General features: G+C 43.6%; 1 protein-coding gene across 2 annotated transcripts in view; it reads left to right on the top strand.

Moving 5' to 3' along the window:
• ARIH2 (ariadne RBR E3 ubiquitin protein ligase 2) overlaps nt 1-18,413 on the top strand; it is a 282,679-nt gene that overhangs the window by 183,868 nt on the left and 80,398 nt on the right. For both annotated transcript variants that reach the window (XM_085624353.1, XM_085624352.1), the window contains 2 exons: nt 9,179-9,229; nt 9,317-9,338. In XM_085624353.1, the coding sequence (XP_085480479.1) occupies nt 9,179-9,229; nt 9,317-9,338 (73 nt within the window). The remainder of the gene's footprint in view (nt 1-9,178; nt 9,230-9,316; nt 9,339-18,413) is intronic.

The raw sequence follows: 18,413 nt of genomic DNA, 5'->3' as shown, positions 1-18,413 counted from the left end.
TCCGATATAGGGCATTGCCATAATTCAGCCGACTCATGATCATGACTAGACTACCGTCCTTTGCTATTCCACTGGAATCCAGCGAAAGAGCTTACTTCAAAGTCTGAGTAGGTCAAAGCATTTGCCACAGGTGGCATTGACCTGATCCTGCATGGAGAATCCAATCTCTTTCCTGGAGAGTCTAGTTGTTAAGGCTTCCTGTCACCTTGTTGATAGGGAATCCAAGAACCCAGAAAGTTGCAAAGAAAATATTTTCTACTGGGACTTTGTCGCTTAACACCACTTGCTTACAGGGCGGATATACTCATGCTACGTGGAATACGGCTAGGTTAATGACTCCCAATCTGCCAGATAAGATTGATAACTTTAAAAACTGTTTTAGTGGCCATTACTTTAACGAGGCCCGTCAGTGAGTTGCAAGCACCGAGTGTCCGTCCACCCTTTGCTTCTGTCTTTCCAGAAGACTTGATATTAAGGACCAGAACTGCTTTACGACCTATGTTTCTAACCCATTTCCCCTAGGTCAGATGATTTCCCTTCCCTCTTTTTACTGATCTCCTCACCCTTCTAAGGAGGAAGAGATGCTCCATAAGTTGTGGTTAGTTTTTACATAGAACCAAAGATTTTTATCTTGATGGCCTGCTTTTTGTTAGCTGATTGGTAAAGTAAGAGGAAGGACTTTGAGGTGGATTGTGTTATGCAGCCACCTGAGGGCATGCATGCTTATTCTACTAGAGCAACATTTTCTACCTTTGCTTTGACAAACTGTTTTATTGGAAGGGATATGTACGGTAGTTACTTTGGCTTCTGCACAGTTTTGCCAAACACTACTGTTTGGCTACAGAGATTCATAGTGATGGTTATTTTGCCAGATCTGTCCTACAGGACTTTTTAGTTTAACCATTTTTCAAGTCTCTCTTTCATGTAAGTTTATGGCTTAGCAATCTACTGACAGAATGAGGAAACTGCAAATAGAAGTATCTATCGGTAGAAAAAAAGATTTGACTTTGGTTTTGACTTTTTGGTGGATACGCGATCTGCCTGTAGATTCCTTACCTACCCTACCCACCTCCCCATCTTGAATGTTTCCAATTTTCACTTCATTCTCAATACTTTTCATCTGTTGGCTTCTCATTAGTATATTGACATATAACAGTTATTCGTCCCTCAGCTTTGTCAGTGCAAGAAAATGTGGATGGGAAACTGCAGTTGATACGCCGGTTGGGTATCTTATACTCCCAGTGACATCACCAGATGTTGAGATGCTAATGTAATGGAGCCAGTGCCCTCTGATGGCGTGGATGAGCTATTGCAGAAGAGTTTCTGTTCAACACTGGTGTGGGAGATGTTCACAAGGGGGAATCTGCCAGTAGATATAGTATCCACCAGAAAGATTGATACCGGAGATAAGTACCTTTCTGATGGAGACTGCCAACCGCAGATTCCCCAGGTGCCAGACTGGATCCGGAACATTTAAAGCAATTCCCTTGCACAGTAGATGGTGTAGTGCGAGTCCACGTCTGCTCCATCCTACCTCGGCTTTGACATGAGGGCTCCTACCTATATATGCGCCACCTCCGCATGCTGATTTCAGTTCCATTCGTTATGCACCTTCCGACTTGGATCCGGAGCTAGCAATGTTGTCTTTGACAGACCTTTACTCTTCCGGAAAAGCATCCAATTTCTTTTTCAGTGTGAACATATGGACCCTAAAACAAATGTCTGCCTCTGGGGCCTTGGCACCTCACACAGCATAAGAAGCAGACAGTGTCTCGGTTGCAGTGAAGAGCACGGCGCGCTCCCATTCCAGAGACCACTCCACATTGAGGAGTTCGGCTAAGTTGCCAAAATCGCACAAGTAGTTCTAACACAGGTCACCGACATCCTGCCCTCGCTCTTCTCCGAATTGTGCTACGCCCCAAGAACCCCATGACCTCAAAGCCACTCAATGGAGTGGGCTCACGAAGTGCTTCTGCTCAGCCGGCACCCACTGCAGACAAAATGAAATGTCTAAAAGAGGCCTTAGTTGTCGTTATTAGTACCCAACTGAATCGTACTGGAGTGCCTTTGGGACCCAAGGATTGGAGGTGGTAGCCTGTCTGAGGCCCGTTGGCGGATCCAACCCCGATGCCCAATATGCCATTAAACCTCCCACTGAAGTTGACTCCATCAACAAGCCTAGCGTTGCCGCTCCGCCACAACATCCGACACAGTCTGCAGCGAGGGACAGACATTATAGGCCAGAGCCTCGATACAGTCACTGACGCCGGACCCGGATCCAATAGTTTTATTGGATTTGGAAGGTTAACACATCCATGAACAATGCTGTTCTAGTTTCTCAGACCCAGAACAACAGTGTTATGATTATGAATGATGACCTTTATGAAAAACCTAATATTTTTTAAGATGCCAGTGGGTTAGACATGCAGCCTAAATTGTCAAAACCCTATCGCTACTGAAGAATCAGCCTTTTTTGCGACTGTCAACAGAATGACAGCAGAAGGTCAAAAGCAACATATTGACAGAAGTCCCAAACCCCGCAACCACCACCCAAGAACCTCTGTTCCCTTTTAATGAGGCTCTTTCTGATATACTGGTGGGCCAGACAGATAAAGCATTTACCAAACCATGCCTGTTTCAGTGCCAGCCTTCCCTTGCGATCCGTCAGTACCTCCTGAGACGGTATTAGTACACCTTGTGCGACAGTGGCGGACATCTTGCCAGCTGTCCTGGAAGATGTCAATCGAACCCTTCAATGTCAAACCTCGATGGCCAAGATGCTGCAAAATAACCATCTATTCTGGCTTGGATGCAACTGATTGCTTGGGTAGGGCATTTGGGACCAGCATGGTGCTACACTTGGATTCGCTCAAAGGGCTTTTAGTCAGGTGTCTGGCAAGCTTTCATGGATGCTCAAAGCTTTTGGAGGCCAAGGCTGACTCTGCCCCCAGAGTTCAAGGCGAACAAGTCCACCACTCGCTCTCTGGGCCTACCTCAGTCTATTTGACAGCACCCCTCTCAAAGTTTTGGTAGGGGAGCTTCTTTGGTAGGCCTCACAGGCCTTTTGAGGGCAAGGCCGGGGAGTCAGCCGACAGTGTTCAGGCCTTCTAGGGTAATACACTACCCAGACCCCAACTATAACCCTCCTCCCCGATCCGCCCGCAAAACCACTTACTTTGTTCTTGGCGGCTCCCGATCATCTGGTAGGTTGCATCACCTTTCACCTTCCTGGCTGACTGAGCATCATGTCAGATCAGTAGCTGCTTCAGACCCGAGAACACGGATACTCCCTACTCTGCCTGTCCTAACCCCCAGATATGCCATTTGCACCGAAACACCTCGTGGAGGACTACTTGTCTATACTAAAAAGGACAGGGTCTTTCATCCCATCCTAGATCTTCGACTCTGAACTTTTTTCTACAGAAGAAGTTCAAAATGCTCAACCTGCCCTAAGTACTGTCTGCCAGAGATCCAAGAGACTGGATAGTAGCGCTGAACTTCCGTGATGTATACTTCCACATTTCTGTCCCGCAGTCCTAGAGGCGTTACACAAGCGCTTTCAGCTCTCTCTGCTTCCATTTGGCCATACCAGTGCATTTTGGTGTTTGCAAAGGTGATGGTTATGGTCGCAGACCATTTACAGAGGTTGGTAATACCAGTCTTCCCATACCTTGATAACTGGCTACTGAATACAGGCTTGCCCCAGACAGTTGTAAACCATCTCCAAACGACAGCTGACCTGTTTATTGCTGAGTTTCTCCATCATTGTACCAGAGTTGCATCTTACTCCTACATAATAGCTTCACTTTAAAAAGGCCACCAACTCCTTTTCTCATGCCGCAGTGGGGCCTAAATTTGGTACTAATATACTTGATTTGCACTCCCGTCAAACCCATGCACAGTTGTTCACTTAAACTTATCATCAAGACATCGTTCCTCATCATAACATCAGCCAGGCGAGTAAGCAAACTCCAGATATTGTATATGGTCGGTCGGTCAGTTTACAAAAGTGGCATTTCTTTCCCAGGTAGTCACACCCTTCACATATGGTAATCAATCTCCTTGCCGGATTTCTATGCATCACATACCCCACCAAGGAGGATGAAGAACTTCTTCATAGCTGTGATCCTAAACGCCCACTTAGCCTCCATATGCACCGAACCAGGGACTACTGACAGGACGACCAGATTTTTGTTGGTTTCTCTAGGGCTAAGAAAAGTAAAACTGTGCAAGAGAGGACCATCTCAAGATGGATTTTGCTGTACATCAAGATCTGCTATGGGCTAGCCAAGAAGCAGCCCCCAGTCATTTTACCAAAGCGGAGGGTGCTACCACTACACTGGCATGTGGTGTGCAAGTCATGGACATTTGCCAGGCCTCTAAGTAGGGCACCTCTACACATGTTCACGAAGCATTGCTGCCTGGATAGCCAGGGCCGGACATTTTCACCCAATCTGTCCTGCAAGATTTCCTGGTCTGAGCCATTCCACAGGCCCACCAACAGAGGACATATATACGGTTTGGTATCAATACACAAGGTGAGGAATCTGCAGTTCAAAGATTCTTTCAGAAGAAGTTATTTACCTTCGGTAACACCTTTTCCGGAAGATAGACTAACCACAGATTCATCACCGATCCTCCCTTCTCCCCGTTCTGTGGAATGAGCTCATACTGTCCATTAATATGATTCCAAATCGGGGAACAACCTTTACAACGCAACTTTTACAACGCACTACCTTTACAACGCATTTTTTACAACGCACAATCCATTACAACGCATGACATTACAACGCAGGACACTACAACGCATTTCTAAATACTACCTTTACAACGCATTCCATTACAACGCATACTACCATTACAACGCATACCATTACAACGCATAATATAGTAATATACTATCCAACACTTACCCTACTGTTGCACCCCCTGGAGTTAGAATAGTAATTTTTACCCCTATACTATCCAACACTTACCCTACTGTTGCACCCCCTGGAGTTTGAATAGTAATTTTTACCCCTATACTATCCAACACTTACCCTACTGTTGCACCCCCTGGAGTTAGAATAGTAATTTTTACCCCTATACTATCCAATACTTTCCCTACTGTTGCACCCCCTGGAGTTAGAATAGTAATTTTTACCCCTATACTATCCAACACTTTCCCTACTGTTGCACCCCCTGGAGTTAGAATAGTAATTTTTACCCCTATACTATCCAACACTTACCCTACTGTTGCACCCCCTGGAGTTAGAATAGTAATTTTTACCCCTATACTATCCAACACTTACCCTACTGTTGCACCCCCTGGAGTTAGAATAGTAATTTTTACCCCTATACTATCCAACACTTACCCTACTGTTGCACCCCCTGGAGTTAGAATAGTAATTTTTACCCCTATACTATCCAACACTTACCCTACTGTTGCACCCCCTGGAGTTAGAATAGTAATTTTTACCCCTATACTATCCAACACTTTCCCTACTGTTGCACCCCCTGGAGTTAGAATAGTAATTTTTACCCCTATACTATCCAACACTTACCCTACTGTTGCACCCCCTGGAGTTAGAATAGTAATTTTTACCCCTATACTATCCAACACTTACCCTACTGTTGCACCCCCTGGAGTTAGAATAGTAATTTTTACCCCTATACTATCCAACACTTACCCTACTGTTGCACCCCCTGGAGTTAGAATAGTAATTTTTACCCCTATACTATCCAACACTTACCCTACTGTTGCACCCCCTGGAGTTAGAATAGTAATTTTTACCCCTATACTATCCAACACTTACCCTACTGTTGCACCCCCTGGAGTTAGAATAGTAATTTTTACCCCTATACTATCCAACACTTTCCCTACTGTTGCACCCCCTGGAGTTACAATAGTAATTTTTACCCCTATACTATCCAACACTTACCCTACTGTTGCACCCCCTGGAGTTAGAATAGTAATTTTTAACCCTATACTATCTAATACTTACCTTAAATGCAATTTAATATTATGCGTTGTAATGGTATGCGTTGTAAATGTAGTATGCGTTGTAATGGATATGCGTTGTAAAGGTAGTTTTTAAAAATGCGTTGTAGTGTACTGCGTTGTAATGTCATGCGTTGTAATGGATTGTGCGTTGTAAAAAATGCGTTGTAAAGGTATGCGTTGTAATAGTATGCGTTGTAACGTCATACATCCTTCCAAATCTAACGAGCTGCACACTGTACTATCTAATTTCCATAGCTCGGTTTCCAACAGCACAGACCTATCAGAAAGAAACGGATATCAGCACCCAGAGGGGGCGTGTATATATAGGGGCCCAGAGGTCACGTCCAAGCCTAGATTGAGCCACATAATGCCACCTGAGGGAATTGCTATGAAACTTTCCAGATTCAGTCTGGTGTCTGGGGAAAATCGCAAGGAATCTGTGGTTAAATAGTCTCTACCAGCAAAGGGGTTACAAAGGTAAGTAACTGTTCTTTTCTTGTATTTGATTAACTCTGCTTAGGTGTTTTTTGTGTTTCTTTCAACATTTCTTAAACTCATTTTCCTATGCCTTCTCGATTTTCGTATTTTCTCTATATCCAGTGCACATGCACCACTTTCCACAGATGAAGGAAAGCGGTAATAGGGTGAGCAATTTAACTGGCCTGGTAGTATTTCACGAACTACAAAGCTCTCCAAAGGGAGAAACATTCATTACTTATTACTATTTTACCCGTTAACCTAGATTTAAGAATATTTCAGAAATATCTGGAGTATTTGATGATTAGTTTGATGAAATAGCATGGTCACTCGATGTTATGGTGGCTTTTGCCTCAATGTATGGTTTGGTTGCATTTGACAGACTATTCAGTTATTTGATTTGCCATTTCCTATTCAGGGCATTTATTTTAGTTCAACAGTTTTTTTTTAATATTTGTGATGGCACAGTGCCAATAAATGTGGGGAGCTCTTAACGAGATTACCTGAAGACAGTGAACAGGGTTGCCAGAGGAGAGAGTAGTTCATTATAAAATCCCAGGTGTTGAAGCAAGCTAGGAATTAACACCTATCTGCTGTAGAATGAAATGCACATTTGCGAAGTAAATTTGATGGTGAATTAACCATAAGTGGCACCTGAAAGCACACACTTCACTGGTCCTTGTCTGCATTCCCTCCCTGTCTAATTCCTCACAGGCCTAACTAGTTTGCTGCCCTTTGGTGAGCCTTTGGGGGCCACATCTTGAACCTTCTTGTGCCCCAGTTGAGGGACCACTGTGAAGCTGATCTGAGAGTTTCAGCGAAATGCGCAGCGATATTCACATACCTTTTTGCAGACTTGATGCATGCGATTCTGCGGAGAGGGCCATCCTTTAAACTGTGTGTCAACAGCCTCATACTCCAGATAGACCATGTTAGATTCTCTGTACCATAAAGGAGGTGGAAGAGAGGACTGGTCCCCAGTTCCTTCTTTCTCCCTGATTCTGTGGGTGTCCTTATGTCTACGCTACTGTTACCTGCTCAGCCCTTGTTCTTCTTGAGCGCTTTCCAGTCTGATAGTTGGCACACTACTTCAGAAATTAGGGTGCTGCTGATTCTGAAGTTGTATTTCAGGCCTTGTAAGGAGTGCACCCGGGCGTCCATGTGTCAATGGAGGCTTCTGCTGTTCTGTGCATCCAAGATTTGGGGCTTTCAGAGAGCACCACTTCCCCACTAAAGGTCAACAAAGCATTGATGGTTGCAGAGAATAGCAGGGTTGGCTTTCTTCCCCCAGTTGTTGATCTGTTTTGACCACTGAGATCACTATTTGCTGAACTGTGTAGTCCATGTAAGCATTGGAAGACCATGATTAAGAACGTGGAGACAAAAAAAAATCGAGAGCTCTTTTGTGCAATGGAAGCAGTTGAGTCATGCGATGCTACAGTCTTTGGTGACGGGAAGGAGTCTCTCAGTCCAGAGAAGTGTCAAGCATCTAGCTGTTGAGCTCAAGCAAGCTCCGTGCAAACTGGACACACTTTGGGTGAGCTATATCAAGTTAAATTGGATAAACTGCAACAGGGTACCGGTTTCAGAACATAAAATTGGAGATTTAGGGCTTGATTTAAATATTGCTGGATGGTTTACTCCGTCACAACGGTGACAGATAACCCATCCACCGAAATATAAATCCCATTATATCCCATAGGATGTATAATTCAGCGGACGGGATGTCCATCACCATTGTGACTGAGTAACCTGTCCATCGAGATCTAAATCAGGCCCTTGAGTACTCAGTGGGAGACGTATTAAATATGCACAAGTGCCTCAAAACAAACATCAAACTAGCGCAGTGTAAGTTTGAAGGCTGAAAGCTGAGCAGCTTCAAATTGTTAGGAGTTGCGACCACAGAGACCGCTCCATGTTACTTATCAAAAACTGCTTTAAGAAATGTGAAATCACGAGTTTCCTACAAGATGTCTTAATGAGGAAGCTCATGTATGCTAGTCATTCCCATATTTCTTAAATAGTGAGGCTGGAATCTAGGATTCAAGCAGACCGAAGGGAAAGCTAGGCTATCAAGCTTGAAAATGTGCCATTTAGCTTGAATTTGTCTGTACAGCCTCCAGGAAATGTGTGTTTGTACTTTGGTGTGGGTCTAACAAAACCTATTAACTTAAACCAGTGTTAGGGAAACAAAATCCTTAATATTTTCTAAAATTGTCCCCCTGAAGTCAGGAGAATATTTACAGCATGTGATTCTATGGGAGACACAGAAGTTGCTGACCCATTATTACTCGTCGGGAAATTTAAACTTCTAAAATGGATGAGCGAGTAGAGCCCTCGCTGATCTTTCTTCTGACCTGCAGGCTCACAAGTTTGGATTTCAAAAAGGCCAACTCAACATTTCACCTTTTTTAAAGTCAATAGTAGCACCTGACTTTACACTGTTTAGAATCAACAAAAACTGTAGCATTGAGCAGAATACGGAAAAAAGTAGTTGTTGACTGCAGTGAAGATGATCAGAAGATCATCGAATGCCAGTAAACTGTTATGGTGTAGTAACAGCTCGACGTTGAACAGAGTTATGGATTATGTACACATTCAGTTTCTTTGACCACAGCCAGCTTATACTTCTATCTAGTCATTTGCAGGAAGGATGTTGGCAGTTTTTGTATAGTATTTGAAAACTTAATGCTAAGAAATACATTTTTGTTTTTACAGTGTCCAAAGTGCAATATCTGTATTGAAAAGAATGGAGGCTGCAATCACATGGTGAGTGTTAATAACTCTTCTCTTGCACTGTACTCGCTGTCGCTCCCATGAACTGCTAATTTCTCCACTCTTTTCCATTTCTTTCAGCAATGCTCCAAATGCAAGCATGGTAAGTTTCCTAAGTTTGCGTATCGCAGGCAGTCCTTGACACGTTGCACTGTCACTGAAGAGGTAATGGGAAACTGGGAGGTGACTGCCTGTGTTGATGAAGATATTTGGATATGTACCATGTTTACATAGCACCCTGGGCGTCCACCAGCAACTCTAACTTAACAACAGAGTAGCCCTAGGCTGAGATATTTTAACTCTCAGCTTTCAAACTCAGTGGAGTAACTGTGTATTCAAACTTGAACTATACAGGGATAATTATCATTCTTGCAGTTGGATGTGCATTGTAATTTTAGCCATCTAGGATATTATAATTGAATTTTAACGTTCTGTTGCTTCATCAAGCTTTTCACAGCCTCCTCCACCTTCAGAGACACTTCCCTCTCCCATTTCCACCTCCTAATAACTCTACTTTAGGATTCAGCACCTATTTCTAAATGACACTCGGCAACTGTATTACTGCTAAACATTTAAATTTTTTATTTTATTAGGTCTTGCATGAGACAAGTGCATGCGCTGTCACCTGTGAGAAATGTTGTTTACTTAAAGAGGGCTTGGAGCTCACCCATTGCTTAACCATTCTTTGGCTACATTGTCCACTTTATTTGCTGGCTCCTTTTTAATCCAGCATGCTGGCTTTGCTTTCTGCTCATGTTTTTCACCTGTCCCTGGAACATGAGTCAATTAGTGCTTCCTTGTTTTGAGTGTTCTTCTGCTTTGTCTCTGCTTATTTTTTTTCTTTTACTTGTAGCACTCATAAGAGTATGTTAGGTTGTCTTGGCCATGATTTTGCTCTGTGCTGTTGCTTTCACCAACTTGTTTCCCGTGTTAGTTCCCTTTTACTCTTCATTCTTTTTGCTATTCATCCTCTCCTCTCCTCTTCTTCTCTTAAGTGCAGCATAACGACACCAATAGGCCTTACATTGTTAGCATCCCTTTTGCCGAACACTTTCAAAATACATTAATGGCTTCACGATATCGCTATTAAATAATCACTTTCTTAGTTTGTAACAAAGTGTTTTTTGTAGTAAGTGTTTAATTGTTTATAGGATGTATTGCGCATTACTAAAATGTTATATCCAAAAACAGGGTGTATTTTAAATTGGTTTGTTTGCACAATGACCGGTTGGATAGAATATTCTAGCATTAAAATAACCTATACTAAATCGCATTTTGCTTGTTTGGCCTCTTATTGGGCTCCCTCCCTTATCTCAATGTATACAATGCAACAAAGATTACCAAATCACACCATTCTATAAAATGGCAGGCTATAGGATAGCATTCCATATTTACAGTGACATACCATACCGCGACAGGCCGTACCATACAATGACAAGCCATACAGTGCCATACCATACAATAACGAGCCATAGAGTACCGTTCTATACAATGACAGCACCATACTATTCTATACAATGACAGGCTACACCATACCCTACCATATGATGACAGGCTGCACCGTGATACTGATAGGCCCTATCATACCGTACTGTACAATGACAGGCCATACCATACATACTATACAATGACTGCCATACCAGTCCATACCATACTGTACAATGACAGACCATACTATACTAAACAATTACATGCTATATCTAAGAAAGTATAGTATTATGTGGTGTGGGGGTTAGGCTTCTCATGTAATATCACAATACCCCAGAGATGGTCCTTTGGATTCACACTAATAAATCCTTAGCTGAGTCTTGGTAGTGAGGCAAAGAGCAGTCAGGCTTTACTAGAGGAACATGTGTTAAGCATTTCAGAATACCAATATGGATGATAAGTTATTGACACGATTGGAGAGCAATCCGAAACCAATTCTCTTTAAAAAGTGTATTTTTATCTTAATTCAGACACCAAAATGAACGGAATTGCATAAATGCAAGCGGAGTTACAGATTTTCGAAGGAATAGAAACCTCTAGTGACAGTCGGTAATTTGAAGATCGATTTGCGTCTTGCAGGGTAAAGGTAATGCGGGTCCCAGGACCAAGCTACGAAAGTCAGTTCAATTTTACCTGGACCGTGGAGCCCGGTTGGCCAGATATCTTGGCAGTCCTTGGTACTGAACGGGAGCTGCAGGAGAGCTGCTTTTACCACTAAGACAGTGCTGCAGGGGGAAAAGATGTGAAAAGACAGCAACCGTGTGGTTGCTGATGTCAGTCGAAGGTAGGATAGAATTCCCTCTTAATGCAGCGTCGAGTAAAGAGGTCAGGTACCAGACTGGCGACCAGCAAGCCTTGACAGTAGTAAGCAGTGCTGAAAGTAACTTCGCCATCCGGTGGCCCAGTGGAATGTGGTAGCCAACTGTAACTTTGTGGAAGGGAGGCCTACAGCTCCCACTGCGGCCTAGACCATCCAGATTTGAGCGATTCCTAGGAGGGCCCAATGGCCAGTGATTTTTCATTTACAGAGTTTTTTTACCTACAGTTTGCAGGGGACTAGTGCCACTAGTCCAGGGGAGTCTGGTGGTGCTTTAGGTTTCCACAGGGGTCCGTCTTGCTGGGAGAACCGAGAGCTATCCTAGGACTAGTCTCAATCAGGCAGTTCCAAGAACGTTTCCACAGGTGCGGGTTATCCCTATTTTACTTTGGGCAAGTCTTGTTGTCGCTGGTGCGGGGCTCTTCTGTCCTCTTTGATGCAGGTTGTTCAGAACTGAGCTTCTGGTGTCAGGAGGGGTCTGTTAAATCCTAGATTTTGGGGAATTAGGGTTGTGGGAGCTAGTAGCCAATGGGCAGCTAGTCCGCCCCTGAGGTGATGACATCCAGGGGTGTAGTTCTTCTTTTTCTACCCAGAACCCTCTATTCTACTGCTCCTAAAGATGGCAGAGATCTATTTTTAGTGTACAGACCAGGTTGCTCACCCTGGAGGTGTGGCTAGTCTTTCTTGGGGTGTACACCTCCTTGCATAACTAATTTTCCCCCAGCCCGGTTGCAAATATGCCAGGGAAAGGGGGAGGATTGTTTCCTCTTCCAGGAGTCAGTCCTGATGCATATCCGAGGTGGTGCAGCTTTTGAAGCTCACCACCTTGATGTGCCAATTCACTAGCCTCACTAGGAGGGAGGTGTGACCTCATTCGTGCTCGAGCTTTTGGTCCTGACTCCTGGGAGTGATCACACTGCCTGGCAGGAGGTCAAAATTCTCTCTTGGAGGCAGCGGGCATGGGAAACGTGGGCTTGCCAGCCAGGCAGCCCATTGTATCCTCTGGACCGCTAACACTTATTGTAGTTTCCAATAGGGAAATGCTACTATAGGGACATCTAGGCTTGCACTTACGTCATTCCCTTTAATATACTGCACCCTGCCTTCTGAGCTGAGGAGGCCTTCCTTATGGGCTCCTGAGATATATTGAAGATAGTGTATCGACTGTGTCATACATGGTGAGGGAACAGTTGACTTCGAGCAGTTTGCACTGTAATAGAAGGTCTGCTGTCAGTAGTTTGTATGGGCCACCCAGGGTGGCACAAAACCGCGCCACAGCCCTGGGGACGCCATTACCACCTATGCCCTGGGTACCGGGTAACGTCCTTTTTCAGTTGGGATTGCCAGTTCACAGATGTTTTAGGGAGAGAGCACTGGCACTAGAGCCTGGTTAGCAGGTTTCAGTGCACTGTCCGAGTCGAAACCAGCATCTAGTAGTAAAAATGGAGCAAAGAGTGTGGGGGTTTGCATCTGCAAAGAGCCGTGTTTTCTTACACCATACTATACAATGACAGGCTATACCATACTTTACTGTACAATGACACATCACACCATATAGTGACAAGACATACCATACTTTACAGTGACAGACCATACCATACAATGGCGGACTATACTATACCATACCATAACGTACTGTACAATGACAGGCCATACAGTTCCAGGCCATACCATACAGTAACAGGCCATATCATACCATACAATGACAGACCACACCATTCCATACAATGACAAGCCACGTCGATACTTTCCTGTTTAGATTTCACATGTTTTACTTTATCTTGTTTCCCCTAGGAGTACTTGCTTTCCCCAAAATGTCTGTACTTTTTTAATGCAGCAATAACAGAAAGCTAAGAGTGGCGCCCAAATACTGGTCAGGTGGCACACTGTCTGAAGCACAGGATTTTGCTTTACATAGTTTAATCCACACCATTAAGGACAGAGGCCGCCGATCTTGGAAAGGATTCCTCTGTATGGTTTTTCGTTCCAGCTTACTCATCCTGCATCTCCATCTCTCACCACGATTTCAGTGAGGGCCCCATGTAATGAATATCACTTTACACCTAAACTGATAAAAGGTACATTACAGAATGAATCCGAAGTAGAACATGGCCTTTGCTGGGGTTTGAGGCCCAATGCCAGTAGAGGGGTAGGTGCTCATGGAATCCCCCTGTCAGTAGGCCTGTATGGGGTTGACTCACATTAAAGCATATGGTATGATCTTACCTGCAGCTAACTTGGGATCACAGATTATTTTCCCATTTACCTTTCTTCTTCACCTTCAGGGGCTAGGAATAACAGCCAAACACAGGTACCAGTCTAAGAGTCTTGAGGCTTTTCTCCTTCATCTACTTGTAAGTGGCGAAAGAAAGTGACTTCTGTTAACAGGATAAGGGACTGCTCCATCTGCTTATTTCGATAAGCGCTCTTTGCAGTCTAGTGAAAACTTGCCCACTGAAATGATGGAGAATCACATCTGAGACCCCACTGCCTTCAGCTGATTTTAGTTGTTTGTTAATGAAAGAGGGCCCAACTAAGTTTCGGAGAAATTGTGATGGATACAAGCGATCACTTTTATGGGCAGGTATATAGCAAGCCCTCTAAATTAATCACGTTTTCTCACCTAGCACTACTTTGTCATATTGTGTTAACCTCTAACAATTTCAATTTAGATTTAATTGTTCAACTGTGCGTTTTCTTTTTTCCATATATTTAAATAACCATTCCTGTGATGAAAGCCTGGCACTGTAAAAAAAAAAAAAAAAAAACAATTTAAAGCTTTTGAGGGAGCTCAGTATGCTAAACACTCTACTGAAACCTGAATTTCATATACAAGCAACAAGTTCATATCTTGCCATGGTTGATTCAACCCTTCCTCCTTTCAAGGCTGATATAAAAGACTGCTACTGTTTTAACTGTCTTAATGGCTCTGTGATATAAATCTTCAATTAACTTGCCCCCTCCAGTTCACAATACACTGAAACAAGATCCCTCACTCACTACAATTTTACACTGAAGGGACTCATTGCTCCTTTTGAGTGTCATGCATATGAGAAAAGTACTTGCTATCATGGTGAGGTAGTCCTCATAGCCTTGGCGGCTGTCCACAGAGACAGTTCATTGTCACACACAGAAGAAAGACATTTGAGGGAACATTGTTCTGTAGTCTTTGATCATTTTAATTTGCTTGGTGATGCACTCCAAGGTATGTACCATTTGTATAGTCTAAATGGGAGACAAGTGTTCGTGGTGGCTTGTACCTTTTGATGTTATTCTAAATAAAGATTTCACATAGGTATCCTGTAAATTAATCCCTTTATAACCTAATTCGCTTGAGAAATTAGGGAACTTTTCTTATTCATGATCACTCATTGATTCCTTACTTCTAAGTTATGTGATGGGAAGTGGGAAAAGATAGACGGTAGCATGTGGTCTATTTACCTCGCACTAGGATCTCAGTTTTTGGTGTATAATTAGTTCGCTTCCAACCACTTGGCGGCATTGGCCATTAGCACAGGAATCTTACGTGGGCTTTGAACTTGTAGGGTAATTTATGTCAACCACATACTTGTAGAAATAGAGATAAGACATCGGCTCCAGTACTGGTCTAAGGTAGATGTTTAAAAGTGAAGGTTTGGTGGTGAATCCTTGAAGGACTCCCGCAGTCGAGGAAAAAGGATACATCTCAGTGAAGGCAGATGTTGAATGAAGGTTCTACTAGGAAGTAAGCAGTCCAGCAAAGGACGATGCCATGTACCCTTGTAGATATGTTTTAAGAGCGAAGTGAAATGATGACCCATATCAAAAGCAACCAAATGGTTCAATAGTAAAAATGCCACTGAGCCATTAGCCAGTTGTTGGATTAATGTTGATTTTGTGCCCCTAATTGGACCACATCCTCATGGTTGTTGGAGAGACAATTATTCTCCTCTATGCAAGCTGATAATTCTACATAGGTAGCTCTTTCTTGCTTAAGGGCATAGGGCAGACTCCAAGTATTGGTTGAGGATGACTGCTGACATGGCAGCTGAGCTGTTAATAATAATGATAACCTTTGTCATATGGGCAGGACTGGGGGTCGCAGGGATCCCAGTATAACACAGGCCTTTGTGGGATTAGTGAAGTTCTCAGTATTGGATTGTTTCGAGGCATGGGGTTGAAGTGAAGTGAGAGTGGAGCTGATATTTCCTCTTCATTTTAGCCTCTAGATATATTTCCAAGTCTTTGGTTTTGCTCATCAAATAGTCAGCAGGAGAATTGTGTAGTTTGTCAGCATTTTCAAAATTGAGCATTCTGGGTTCAGGTATTCAGAAATTGCCTCACAAGGGTCCTTGGCTGGGCATATTGTTCTGTAAATGAGACAATAATATTCACTCTTTGACTTCCTGACTACTGCTTTGTAGATTTTAGAGTGGTGTTCCAGAACCTGTGTATAGGTTTTATCCCTTTCCAGTGTCTTTCCCAAAATCTTTGTTAGGTTTGAGAGATTTAAGCTGAGTTTTTGCAGTGCTTTCTTGGGATGATGTGTTATCGAGGACAACTGTCGTCTCGGGATGGAACTGTTCAGCTGATTTCATTGGGTCATTATTGAATGAGGAGTTGAGAATAACAATTGGCACCGCTAACTAATCCCGTCCTTAGTAGAAGTTTTGGCAGTAGTGGCTATAGATTTATCTGGAGGAGATGAGGGTCACGGTGCAAGATTTGCATTTAACAAACATTGAACAGAAGGAATTTGAATTGGGACAGTTCAGACAAAGTTCCAAAGTCTCCAGTATTTAGAGCGTGTTCTGGTATAATCTAGAGGGTAAAGCTATGAAGAGGTCAGGAAATTTGGGATTAGTTGGGTGGGTGTTTTTTGAGAAAGGTAAATGAGACCGTGTTGGAGAACACTGGGCAAGCATTGATTCACATTCTGAAACAGTGCAGTTTGTAGTTAGATCGCTGTCGTGGGCGATCGCTACTCCTCCGACAGTCTTCTTTTTAGTGTGATTTTCTCATGAGTATTTTGAAACCAGCAGGTATGGCTTGGTGTATGTTTGGTCTGACTCGATTGCTTTGCAAAGTTTCTGTGATAAAAAAGCAGATCAGTGTCGAAGTCTGACAGCTCATGGATGTTCATGCGATTCTTGTTCAAAGATTTTATTAATAAGGAGACAGGAGATTTGGTGAGTTGTTTTAGATAGTATAGGTGTGCGATTAAAATAATGGCAATTGCAGTTGCCAGGGTGGTTAGCTTAGTTTGAAGTGGGCTCAGGGTAAATTCATACTCTGAGTTATGTAGTCTCAAATTGACATTAAAAGATTAGCAGAAAGCAGGTAAAGAAGTGAGGCTGAAGAGGGGAAAGAGGGTAGATAGAAAAGTTGGGTAATGGAGTGGGATGAAGATATGCAAGGTCAGACATTGAAGAATGAGAAGTTGCAGGAGCTAGAAGGAATAATGTTTTAAGTATATACGTAGGTGGCTTGGAAATTGTAGATGGAAGTGAGATGGACCTAATACGAGGTGTGGAGGTTGCAGAGGTATGGGTAAGAGATGAAGGAATGAGTACATTATTAACTTGAAGAGACAAACTTTAGCTTTATACATGGTCCCAGAGGTGCATAAGGGTTTGTTGTAATTTCTCCCACTTGGTACAGGCCATGCACCCCCGCCCCTTTTATGCCATTGGTACAGCCGTGGAATGTTGGTAGGAAGGCCACCTTAGAATGTTGATGAGGTTGCCTTCACTCACCCTGACTAGCCTGCATGACCTACAAGCTGGGGATGCTGTTGTGTTATTACTTAATAAAGAGATTGATAACTTTCACCTGCGTGACTCTTCACTACAGATTTGGCGACGAGTGACAAGGGAGACCGTGGCAGGGACGGTGCAGCATCCTCCCCTGTGGATTCTGAGCTTGTATCGGTGTTTCGTCAAGAAAACTTTGGCAGGGCATGAAATAAAGCGGAGGAGAGACGAGTTGGTTTAACCCTTTCACCGACTGTATTGTCTCTCCCACACCCCTCTGCGGAGGTTACATCTCATTCGAGGTTTCAACATTAACCTACTGTTTACGAGACTCTCCTCTTGAGGATATTGGGAGTTGGACAATTTTGGCGCTGCTCAGCGGACGGCAGCCGACCCTCGTGTAGCTGTTGCCCCGGCCGGTTATCCTTCAGTGGTGTTACCTACGAATGGCTTAGAGGGGAGCCGACGACGGAAGGTACGGAGTATCAGCTGATTTGAGTGGTGTGTTGGTACTCAGAGGGGAGGCAGTGGACTGCTTGACTTCGTGGCTGGTTGGCGCATTCACATTCCCAAGTTTAGACTCAGCCCGTGGGGGAAGTGAGATGGATCGATTCATGCACGTTGCTATGCTGTGCGAACGACGAAGAAATTGTTAAACTAAGAAAATAAGGTGGCGTGTACTTACATGTTGTCGAGCAGAGCCGAGGTTTCTAGCGGCAGCGGGTGTTCAACGCGAACGGGAGGAGAATCCAGTCAGCGTGTGGTGAGACGCCCTCCTTGTTCCTGTAGGCGGAGCCTGAATTACTTTCACCGGCACTGAAGTAGGACTGGAACTAAGTAATTTACCGAACATTTTGCAATTAAGTTCAGGTTTCAGACGCATTATCCACTCGCTTAAGGGATTGCGGATTTCAAGGTTTAAGGTTTATTCAATAGAACTTTTCTTACCCTTGTGGTGTAGTGCACTGCAAGTAGCTGCTTCACACCCACGTACAGCGCACAGTTTCAGGTGCCTTGTTGGTGAAAGTTGTTTTTCATTCACCTCATCACTTCCAGGGGTATTGCTCAGGGCCACTTGGTTGTTATATAGGGGGAAGGTATTATTTAGTAATTCAAACCTAGTGTACACACATTGGGCCAT

This window comes from Triturus cristatus, chromosome 9, assembly GCF_964204655.1.
Source record: "Triturus cristatus chromosome 9, aTriCri1.1, whole genome shotgun sequence".
Classification (NCBI taxonomy): domain Eukaryota; kingdom Metazoa; phylum Chordata; class Amphibia; order Caudata; family Salamandridae; genus Triturus; species Triturus cristatus.
The sequence above is the reverse complement of the archived record's forward strand: the minus strand, read 5'-3'. Positions and strand labels throughout refer to the sequence as shown.